General features: G+C 38.6%; 1 protein-coding gene across 1 annotated transcript in view; it reads right to left on the bottom strand.

The window, feature by feature from the left end:
* The window catches only part of RIF1 (replication timing regulatory factor 1), a 58,289-nt gene extending 55,055 nt beyond the window's left edge, over window positions 1-3,234 (bottom strand). Inside the window, exons 1-3 of the mRNA XM_036742909.1 lie at window positions 3,190-3,234; window positions 2,839-2,952; window positions 1,918-1,996 (exon numbers count right to left, since the gene is read on the bottom strand). Of these exons, the coding sequence (XP_036598804.1) occupies window positions 1,918-1,996; window positions 2,839-2,942 (183 nt within the window). The 5' untranslated portion in view covers window positions 2,943-2,952; window positions 3,190-3,234. The remainder of the gene's footprint in view (window positions 1-1,917; window positions 1,997-2,838; window positions 2,953-3,189) is intronic.
* Window positions 3,235-12,458: the final 9,224 nt, after the last annotated feature.

Here is a 12,458-nt window from a genome sequence, read left to right as displayed (position 1 = left end):
ATTATCCCCAGACATAAAGTTTCCACTCTTCCTAGGCAAGACTCAGCACTGTCCACTCAAATATCTGACACTCACTTTCATTTTTATACATATGATTCTCCCCTTTCCTGCAATGCCTTTGCTTCTTTCTCTGTTTTTGCCTAATCCCAATCAGACTCATTTTTAAAGGTCCATGACTGGACCAATTCACAGCTCCTCCCATTAGTGTATCCACCAGGTAGTGTGCCCAAAGAACTCAATGACAAAAAGGCCTACAAAGTCACTTTTTGTTGAAGCAAAGTAGAAGAAATCAAGTAGATATTCACCAAGTGAGGAATGGCTAAAGAAATGTGATACATATATGTAATGGAATATTACTACACTTTAAGAAATAATACAGAGAAGCATAAAGACTTCCAAGAAATAATACCAATATAGTAAGCAGAAACAGAAAAATATACACGAGTTAAATGGAAATAACCAAACTAACCAAAATTGAATGTTGCAAACTTATAATGACCAAGCTTGATCCCAAAGAGAAAATAAAAAGGACATTCCTCCTTTATTGCAGAGGTTGGGGAGATGGGGAATGAGTGTAGAACACTTACAGCCTATCAGAAATTTTTGATATATTAGTTTTGCAAAACTTTTTCTTTCTTCCTCTTTAAATTTTTATCATAATAGATGTCTTTCTATGAGACATGGGAAATATTAGGTGGTATGTCTATAGGTTCCCTTGTATAAAGTTCTGTAGGATTACAACCCCTTTGTTATTTGTTACTTTAAATTTTTTTCCAATGTCTCAGTGGGCAGGACGGATATGGTCCCTTTACTCAAGGCACTGGACCAACAGTCGTGTCATTGAGGAAAGCAAGCCCATGCCACTCCCGGGGGTGTTGCTACTCCCCAAACCCTACTGGAACAAACTAGGAAAAAGGGGTTTTAGTAGCAAACAAACTGAACTCAATTAAGACTCTGAGATCGGTAGACTCCCCATTACTGGGAAAGCCCTTTATTATAACTTTTATATTATGACTCTACTCCCCAAGTAAACTTTTAAGCTCCTGGCAGGCAAGGAATAAGTTATATATTTCCACATTTACAAAATACAGAATACCAAATATATCATAGGCCCTCAAATGGCTGGTTCATTTATTGTTCTACTATGGTGGGAGTTGGTTAGAAAGGATAGGTGGTCTCCTGCTTTCAAGTGGTTTCCTCAAAAGAGAAAACATATTAAGTATTTACTTGTAGATACTTTAAGTATCTACTTGATATTTTATACTGATTGTCTTTACCTCCCTCCCTCCCCAATCAGAGATCACTTCAACATTATCAAAAGTCCTCCTATTCACATGCAAAGGAATCTAGCATAAACAAAGTAGAAAGACTGAGGGCCTTAAATTTTAGTCAATGCAGGCCATCAGAACATGACCTCCAGTCTGACAACTCAAATATAAAATGTAAAAACATAAAGAATACAGTTGTGTTAAAATGTAGTACTTAAAGTGGTAGGAGAAAACCAAATAGCAAATTCCCTATTTATGTGGATGTAATCTAAATATCTAGCAGGACACTTTTGGTGTTTCTCAAGTACCCCAATATACAGTCCTCAAGAGTCTGGAGCCAATGTCAAGAGCAATCCTATGAGTAGGAGAACCCTTGTGCAGTGGAAAGATACTTGATTGGAGTCAGAATCTCAGCTCTGCCACTTAACACAGTGTAACTTTAGGCATGTTATTTAACCTCTTTAGGATTTGATTTCTTCATCTAAAGTGAAAAGGTTGGAATGGTTGTCCTCTACAATTCCTTCAATTCTAAATTCAATCCTAATTACAAAGTAAAAATGCTACTTTCTAACTTAATCTGCTCAATAGTTGTGAAAATAAAGGCTCAAAGAATTGGTAAACATTTTAATGAACTTCAGGAATTACAAACCTTAAATGTTTTGTAAAGGCGAGGAAGCTGTTTCTTGATTTCGACAATGAATTCTTTTCCTTCTTCTCCAGTCAGTCGACTTCCAGAATATGAAGGGAAAAAAATTTAATTATTCTTACACTTATTAAAAATGCTGATTCCTTTCTTAAATAAGATTTATATTTTCATTCTTGAGTAATTCTGGGCCTGAAATACACAGTGCTCATATTAGAAGACATTTAGTGCCACGCTAACAAGATCTAAGATTGCAAACCTGTAAAATTAAACTTCAGAATATGCTTTTCAATCAAATGATGAAGTAATAAAACCTTTAAATACTGTCTGAAGAAGGCATCAGCTTACAAATTAGGAATATTAAAACGTAGCTACTGGCTTTTGAAAAAATTTTGAAAAATTAATCAATTTGTTACAACTTCTATGCATCATCTCAAAAAAATATTCTAACCAGCTTTGCAACTAAATTTTCAAAATACTTTGCAACATTCAAAAAGAATGGTACAGCTGCACCAATAATTACAAATATGTGCGCATCTGTTTACCCAGACAAAAATTATCCCTCTATAACCTTTCAGGAAAATCTTTTCCTGTAAAATCAAAATCGTAAAAACTAGACCCTTTTCAACCTCAGTAAATGAGAGTCCCCACACTGACACAGAATCCTTAACAACCCCGTCTGACCTCCTCTAGCCCATCCCGACGACGGGCACACAAGGCGGATCTCAGGGACCTAACTTGACTTGCGGACTGATTGGAAGCTTCCCTTCCCCTACTTTCTACCCACTGCCCCCTCCCCGCTCCACACCCAAGCAAGACTTCGAGGAAATGGGCACAGGGAATGGGGGGGCCGGAAAAGTAGATTTGGGGGCTTACTTGTTTAGGGAATCGGGAGGGCAGGGAGAAAACAAGTAAACTGAGACTTACCTGGCCAAGGTCAGATAGGCATCCACCTGCTCTCCGACAGAGGCGGCGGGATCCTCCAGAGTTTCCAGCAGCGGGGTCAGAGGGCTACAGCCCTGGGCAGTCATGATGGCTACCCTTGGAGGATACGGGGAATGTGAGACGACCCCCGCCTCGAAAACGCCCCCGAAAGGCGCCTAGCCGGCCCCCAACCCCCATCCACACTACCCACACCCTGCCACGCGCGCGGACCAACACACGCGCGCACCAACACACGCGCGCATGTACACCCACCCACGCGCGCGCGGACACGGACACACACACACACACGTGGGTGCCCGCCCGGGCCTTCCCCGCCCCCTCCTTTACACTTACCTTCCCTCAGGCCGCGTTCCCGCGTCCCGATCTCGGGGTCGGGTGGGGGTGCGGGAAAGGTCAAACGAAGCGGCCCCGCAGCGGGCCGCCCTCCCACACACGCGCTGGCCCCGACGCTACCGCCGCCACTCGCGTCGGGCGCCGACGACGTGAGAATTTCCCGGGCTCTTTTCAACAGGGGGAGGCGCCCGGAGCGGGCGAGGGGCGGGAGGAGGGACCAGTGGGAGGGCGCGTCAGGCCCAGCCGGAGAGCGGAGGGGGGTGGGGCGCCGAGCGGCGCCTCTCACGGTCGCCTCCTCCCGGTCCGGACCAACCGTGCGTCCCCGGGCCCCGGGAGCCCCGTCCGCCTGCGCGCCCTGCGTGGTCCCCGGGCTCGGGTGCGAGCTCCGGCTCCGGCTCCGGCTCCGGCTCGGCAGCGGGGGGCGCCCGCCCTCTGCTTCCTGGAGCGCGCCGGTCGCTGGTTCCGGCCCAGCCTAAAATGGCGGCGGGGGGAGGAAGTGGGGGAGAGGGGGAGGGTCCAAGAGGTGGGGAAGGCGCTGAGCGCGCGGGAGCCGAGCTCCTGCGAGAGAGAAGTACGGGAAGGCGAGGCCCGAGCCAATCGAGGCCCGGAGCCTGAGGAGCGGTGAAGTCATCGATCGCTCCCCGCCAACCCCGCCCCCACTCCATCCCCTTGGCCTTATGGATGCCCCGCGTGTTAATCTTTTGCCCGTAAGGCGCCGTTTCATAATTTTTTTTGATTGCTCCCTTTTAAATACTGCCTTGGTGGAATGAGTGAGGTTGAGTTATACCATAGGTGGAATACCTAAGACCAACAGGGTTTTTTTTTTTTCTTTCATTCATTCTTAGAACTTAAATAGCATAGTTCTAACTCCCTCGCCCATAGAGGGCAAGTGACTTTACCTTCTACTATGCCTTAGTGAATGACAGTTGTCTATGAGCAATGCACCTGTGACTTTAATTCTTTCTTTCCATTTTCTCCTTCCTGTCTTTTCCTTTTTTCTTGTCTTTTTCTTTCCTCTTTTCTCCTTTCCTTCCTTCTTTCCTTCCTTCCTTCTTCCCTTCTTTCTTTCCTTCTTTTCTCTTTCCTTCCATCCTTCCTCCCTCCCTCCCTTCCTTCCTTCCTTCTTTCTTTTCTCTTTCCTTCCATCCTTCCTCCCTTCCTTCCTCCCTTCCTTCCTTCCTTCTTTCTTTCTATTGGGAAATTTCATCCCCCTAAGCACATCCACACCTGCTCAGTAACTTCTGGAATTGGAGGGTGGCCTTAAGTATTGACAAATTAGGCAACTATCCCAAGATCACACTCTCTCCACTACACGAATCTCCCTTTAAAGCAATGGTTTTTAACTTTTTAATTTCATGAATCCCTTTGACCATCTGGTGAGGCCTATGGGCTTCTCTCCAGAATACATAAAATAAGATAGGATTACAGAAGAAAGCAATTACATGGAAATACAGCTATCAAAATATTTCTTCAATCAATAAACATTTATCAAGCATCTACTAAGATCTGTGGATACAAAAAGAGGAAAAAGACAGTCCCTATAGTAAAGGAACTCACAAAATCTTTTAAAGCACTCATTTTGTTAAAATCACAATATTTACAAGTAGCCTACAAATGGAGATTCAGTTTTCATTTGAAAGTGTAGTGTTTAAATACTTTAAAACCTTATTCAGGATACTGGTAAATTCTGAGAACCTAATAAAAACGTTATTTTTTCTAGCACTTGGATTTCCAAAGCACCTTACTCATTCAACATAACAGAACATTACAGACAGTTTGCTATGTGGGCTCTTGGTTATCAAGCCATGCCAGGACAAGCCACCCAGTGTAGTAGTAGAAAAAATATAGCATAGAGAGTCAAAAGACCTTAACTAGTTATATGACCAAAGGCTAGTCTCTTCACTTTTCTGGGCTTATTTTCTCATCTATAAAATACAGCTCAAATGCCAAATTGTTGTAGAAGATTTTCCCAGGTTATCTCCATTGCTAGTGCCTACTTTCCCTCCAAAGTTACCTTGTATCTACTTTGATCGTTTCTTGTATAAATGTACTTCTTGTCTCCCCATTAGGGTATAAGGCAACACCTTATGGGAAGGGACCTTCTATTCCATCCCCCACCTCAAATGTAGCACAGCGTTTGTAAAGAGTTCTTAATAAATGAATAGTGATTGTGATACAAGCACTAATATTATATGATTAAAACCTACTTAGGCTACCTGGATTCCTAAAAAGAACAGGAACCAACCATTTAAAATGTAGCTTAACAAAAGTAACAGGGCTACAGAAATACATAGAGAGAATTTGTTGTATTGAAAAGAATAAAAGTTGGAGTCAAGGCTAATTTCTAATAACAGCTTTGCCACTAAACGTGACTTTGAACAAGTCATTTTCGCCTCTCAGGACTTGTGCAAAATGGGAGGGAAAGGGCAGTATTTAGAGAGAATGGGGAAAATTGTTCTTGATCGCTAGAATTCTGTAGCAGTACCAGAAATCAGCAATACTACACTGAAACATAAAAACATGGATTTTGTGTACATTTGGAGTTTTTACAAAGGGAGTTGCACTTAACAACAACAAAAAAAAGTTGATTGAAGAATCAGCTAGGCAGTGTAATGGATAGAGCACTGGGTCTGAATTCAGGAAGAGCTGTGGTTTAATTTAGCCTCAGACACATGTTAGCTGTGTGACTCTGGGCAAGTCACTTAAACCCTATTTGCCTCAATTTCCAATCTGTAAAATGGAGACACTGGAGAAAGAAGTGCCAAACCACTCTAGTATCTTTGCCAACAAAATCCCATGGACAAGTAATTGAAGGCTTTCTTTTGCTGAACCATCAGATGTGAACTTCCTCAATCTTCCCTACTCTTTGCCTGAAAACTTCCAAATTATTTCACTCATTCTTATATTTTCCCTAGCTTAAAAAAAAATTCTACTAAAACTTTTCCCCAGGCCACTGAAATTTAAAAGGCGCAAATTTAACAGAACTTAGTATCTAGTTAGCAAGAATAGTTAAAATAGATAGCTATCCGTAGCTAGTATAGTAATTGTTAGTAACTTTTCTTCTCATTTAACAAAATTCTCCTTTTTTTCCACTACTGGTTTTATTTTTTTATCATGAATTATAAAGCAGGTTTTGTGCTGCTAGACTCAAAATTTTTCTGCTACCTATCACCCCACTCTATGTTAATTACCATCCCACAACCCTTCTTCCTGTCACCAAAGAATTTCTGAAAAGATTAGCTCACAATAGAAATTTGGAATTACTTATACTTATAAAAAAAAGTTTATACCCTTTGTGGGATGGCCCCTTTTATACCAAAATATTTGTAGAACTACTGTGTGGTAGAAAAAGAAATTGATAACAGTGGTCATTTGCAAATTGGGGAATGACTCAACAATCCTGCCATAGGAATTTAATGGGATATTTTTGTGTTATTAAGAAACAACAAATATGGAGAAATAGGGAAATATTTGTATGAATTGATACAGAATGAACTGTAACTAGGAGAACAATGTAACCAGCTAAGTAATCAGAAGGACCAATCTGTGACCAAAGAGAGCAGAAGATAAAATACACCTTTCCCTTTTCATTGGATGGGATAGAAGATGATGCCAATAGAATGTTGTGTATATTCTCAGACATTGTCCCTGTAGGTTGATTTTGCTTAACTATATTGATGAGACAAAGTGAAATAAGCAGAACCAGAAAAAAGAGTATTCACTGTTGAAAAAAAGTAAAACGTATACAGTAATATACTTTGTGATTTAAGTTTGATTCTGCCGGAATATTTCTGTCTTGGAGAGAGATGTCCAACCTGGCATGGTCACTCCTCCCTCCCCCCATATTACTCTTTGCCTCAAGAAGATTTCAGGTAACATTTATAGCGATCTTGAACAAAGGAAAAGATGTTAAAATACAGTTCCAGAATAGACACTACTCAATTCCTCTTTAGACCTTTTCTCCTTAGCCGTTCCTTCCTGTGATCAACAGCTTACTCTTGAATTTCAAAAGAGATGTTGCTGTCCCCAGGTGGGGCCTGGCACCAAGCATTTCAGATGGGTGGGAAGACGATAATCACATTCTAGAGGGGAGTTAGGTTTAGTTATCACCTTTACTCCATTTTAGAGGAAGGCTCTTTGTTCTTTTCTTTTGCCCAAGGGAAAAGCCTGGAAAAGGTTTTGGACTTGAGAAATAGTATTTCTTAATATTTCTAGAGAAACCAAAAAGTTGGTTTTTTTGGTTTGTTTTTTTTTAAATATACTTTCACAACACAATGACTACAAAAGCCTAAAGGATAAGAAAAATAGTAACAACGAAGCAACAAAACCTGTGCAGTTGTAATGAAGCCCTCAGAAGGTGCCATTTGAGCAGGGTTTTGAAGGGAGCCCCAAAAGCAAAGAAGCTGAGATAATAATAGCTGGCATTTATTATCACTTTATGTCTGCAAAGCACCTTGCAACTATTACCTTATTTGATTGTTACAATAACCCAGGGAAATTCTATTATCCCCATTTTATAGATGAAGCAATTTAGGCTGAGAGATTCAGTGACTACAGCTAGTAAAGATCTGATTCAGGATTTGAATTTAAGTATTTCCGATTCTAAGGCCTCTGCTTTACTCATCATGCCACCTAGCTGCCATCAGATGAGAAGGTGGAGACTTCCAAACACATGGGGGATAGCCAGTGAAAAGTCAGAGAGATGTTAGACGGGATGCCCGGTATGAGGATGAACAAAGGAGCCCAGAATTAGAGCTCAGGAAAGAGATTTGGGGTAGATATATAGATTTGGGAACATTTGCATCGAGCTGGTAGTTAAACAGTGCCTTAGGGTACATCCACAGTTAGTACCATATAGTGTCTTGGGGTACATCCACAGCCAGGAGACATGATATGACTGATGAAACAGGGAAGAACACTGGGATAGAGTGGTCAAGTAAGCTTTCCTCATGTTTCTTAACTATAGAACGGGGGATAATAGTAGCACCTACCTCTTGGGGTTGTTGTAAGGATAAAATGAGGTTACATTTGTAAAGTGGTCTGTAAATGTTAGCTATCATATGACAAAAGACTTTATCAAGGCCATGCATAAATAGAAAAGGAGCTATTTTGACATATGGAGACTAAAAGATAATAATCAGAACTGTGCATTTGTAGCCCTGAGATTAAAAAGAACCAACGGACAGCCTCTAATGAAAAATACGTGTCTTAGAAGCTGTGGATAATAAGAACTGAACAAATGAACATGTATAAAGAGATTGCAATCTATACTGGTGGAGGGGTTTGTAATCCCACACTTATAAAACCACAAATCCATTTATAAATATGAGTGTATTCAGTGCCTTCTGAATAAAACAGGTATTTTCATTTTCAGTAAGTCCAAATGTCTCTATCCTTCGATGTTTAAAAATATATTTTATTGATGCACAACTTTACCATTATCTCCCCTCATTCCAGATTGACCCTTCCCTTGTGACAGGGTAAACAATTAAGTAAAATATCTGCTACAGTGAATGCATCTGACAATGTATACAACTTCTGGCCTAGCTACCTCCCTTCTTTGACAGAAGTATATTCTACTTAGATTTTTTTCTTTTTTAAAAAATATTTTTTTAGATTCTGAACTTCACAAACATAAAAAAATTGAACATTCCCATTTGCAGAGTAAAACAGAAAAAACAAAGGCTACAAATAAATAAATAAAACCAGGACTCCCTATTATATACAGCTGCTTTTCAACAAAAAATATAATAAATTCAACATATTACTTTCAAAGCTGTCCTGCTTGTCTATGCTGTTTTCTGAATCTCTTTCTGTTTTCTTCTTTGTGTTTTTAGAATGTTTCAATGACAGTGTTTTCTTCCTTTTTTTTTTAGCAATACTCTCTTCCCCTCTGCTACCTCATACCTTCTGACCCAAACCACCCCTCCATAAAAAAAACAAAAACACAATTCTTATAACAAGTAAGCTTAATCAAGCAAATAAATCCAAATATTTGTGATGTTCAAAAATTAGTGTTGAATTATTCATCTTATATTATAGTCCTTCTCCCCTCTGTAATGGAAAGTATTTTAAGATTTAATAAATGTATTGAAGATAATTGGTTTCCTTTGTAATCCTATGCATTTTATTTTATGCATTTAAAAACATTATTCTTAGAAGGGGTCCATTAGGCTTCACCAGACTAACAAAAGGGTTCATGACACAAAAAGTTAAGAACTTGTCTTGAGTTTTTCAATATACAATGCTTAGATTTTAAAAACCATTCCTCTATAATGTACACGACAGAAGATAGAGACAACTCAAAGAATCTAGTTTCTATATTAAATGAAATAGGTTAATATTGTCTTCTATTAAAAAATAAAAATAAACAAAAAGAATTTTTAAATTTAAAAAATATTGTCTTCTATTTCTCAAGAGTCTAAAATTTAGTATTTGTGAGAAAGAGTCTCATATATAGTTGTTTGATGGATTCTCTGAAGTTATCATTTGGCAGATGCCAGCAGGTAGTAATATTTTTGTTAGTGCATAACTCTAACCTTTCCCCTCTATAATTTTATGACTACCAGTTAATTATATATTTCATTAGGTTTTTTTCCCGCTAAGTCAAGGGCACTCAAAAACTTTAAATAAGTCTTGATTTGTGGTTTGAAAATATTACTGATTAAAATGAATGAAGTTTTTTGAAGAGAGGATAAGGAATCTAATTTCAGAACTCCAAATATGAGTAATACTCATTTGATGCAGCAGGGGTCAGAATTTGAGAAAACAATGAAATTAGTCAACACAAGCAGTACATATTTTTTTTTTAATGAACCCATCTTGATTCAATTAAATTCAGTTACATAAAACTACTTTCCAAATGGTATTATGAGACTCACTGTGAAGTTATTTAGAATTAGTTTTCCACCAAATAAAACAAACAAGAAAACTCCCATTTCATTTTACATTTTAACAAATAGTATCATAAACATTGCTGCTTTTTTATTTTTTACCTGAAGGAGTTTATTCTGTTTAGCCTCTATGGGATCACTTTCTTCCAGTGGTTTTTTGTGGGCTGGCACTCATTCAGGCAGTTTTACAGTAACAAAACTTCTGCAAACATGGATTTTAGAAATTTAAAAGACTAATGGGACGCAAAAGGAACTAACCTCTGCAACACAGGCACAAGAAAACTTTTTTGTTAACATAAAACAATTGTGAAATATATCACTAAGAAGTCACTTGGGATCAGTCAAAAAGCTTCCTTTTGCAAAAAATCTAAAGTTAAAATTAAGTAGAATTAATAGTCCTAAAAAATAACAAAACTGAAAGATATGATGTTTGAATTGAAGAAAATTTAAGGTTTCATATTGCAGTAAGTTATATACAGATTCTTTTCAAAAAATATTTAGTGTAATGTGGGCCTAACCAATGGAACCCTTGTCCTTAGAGTATGAAGAGCTAGCTCAGCATTTTGAAGCTGGAAGCCATGAGCACCTGAAGTGACTTGAAGCTTGACCATTCCCAAGGGAACTGGCCTGGAAAATTCACAAAGGGGCACTCTGGCCTGAACAGTCCCGAAAGGAGGTATTGGCCCTGAAAAGTCCAAAAGTGAACTAGCTTTTGAAGATTCCCAAAGGAGACTAGTGAAAGCTGGAGCTCTCTGGCTCTCACCAACTCCTCCCTGCCCATTACAGAGAGCAGAGCCTTTATCTCCACCAATAAGGGGAGAGTCCTATACCAATGGATCTTGGGACAGGGATTACATATACAGACATTTTAAAAATGTTCATAGCTTTAAAAATAATTTCAAATTGTATATTTGAAAAATCAGCAAACAGAAATAGGGCACAAGGATTCATAAGACAAAGTAAGAAAAGAAGATCATTTAATGACTAGAGGTAATGAAGACATTGCCTTGGATTGCCCTCTCCAAAAAAATTTTTTTAAAGAGTATTATTATCCCAGGTATTCACTCTGAGGAATCAAAGTATATATTGGGTAGATTTCAGTGGGATAGAAAAAGGCAACTCACATTTATTAAGAAGCACCAAGTACAAGTTGCTGAAGAGAATGCACAAATCTTGCTCTTAAGGATCTTACAGTCTGATGAAGAAGAGGGGGGTGTATAATGTACACAAGTGACAGCGTTCTTAAAGAGAGGGAGATAAATGCAAAGGAGAGGTTCAGGCAGAGTGCCATGGGAGGAGAGGTGGGGGTTGTTGTTGAAGAGAGCTTCAGGGAAGAAATGGTACCTGAGTTTGGATTTGAATGGAGAGAGAAACAAACCAATTAATAGATTTGTCAGTGACTTATCAACTATTAAGAAATAATTTTTTAAAAAACACACTGTAAATCTGATATTAAGTATAAGTAATATCTTTGTGCTAAATTAATCACATAATCGCACCTGACATAACTATTGACATGCAGCATATTAAACAATTTCAATTCAATTCGAAAAATATTTATTAAGCACCTATGTGCCAGGCACTGAGAATACAAATTTAAAAATGAGAGTCTCAGCCCTTGAGGCAATTACATTCTTTTAGGGGAAAAAAAACATATACACAGATAAATACATACAAGATATATACAAAATAAATACAAAGTGATGGGGTTTGGGCAGTAACAACTGAAGGAATCACAAAAGGCTTCTTGAAGAAAGTGGCACATAAACTGCGCCCTGAAGGGAGGTATGAGTTCCAAGAAGTAAGGAGGGAGAACGTCTCATAATTAAATGCTTATGGTACTTACTTACAGTGCCAAGCACGCAGGCTTTAATGAATATTTATTGACAGTAGTGTTCCTTACAGTTAGGATACTAGAAAAAGTGTTACAAATATGATTAAAAAGTTATAGTTTTTTGGTAACTTTAAAAAAAAATAATAATGATCTTGATGACCAGGAGTCTAAAGCTAAACTTATTAGTCTCAAGGTCTATAAACACTCTATAGAAGATTTCTGTTCCTTTTCCTCTATTCTCCTTCCTTTATAACTATAGGGACTTTGGTCAATTTTACTGGGTAAATGGGAAGGAACAGAGAAGGGGAGAAAGTGGAAATTACTGCCTTTGTGATAGTAATCAAATTTGAAATTGAACCTCTCCTAATAAAGCAACATTGTTTATAAAGGTACACATAAATCCACAGTATATGCAAAGTTTATGGAAATATACTTAGTAGTATGCTAACACTTTCATGTACCTGGATGTAGCTGATAGGAAAATCCTGGTTGGTGTCCATCTACTACTGATGATACTTTACTTTTCTATAATCCTTTTATTT

This window comes from Trichosurus vulpecula, chromosome 2 (genome assembly GCF_011100635.1).
Source record: "Trichosurus vulpecula isolate mTriVul1 chromosome 2, mTriVul1.pri, whole genome shotgun sequence".
NCBI classification, from domain to species: Eukaryota; Metazoa; Chordata; class Mammalia; order Diprotodontia; family Phalangeridae; genus Trichosurus; species Trichosurus vulpecula.
Note: the sequence above shows the minus strand (reverse complement) of the source record. Positions and strands in the feature narration are given on the sequence as shown.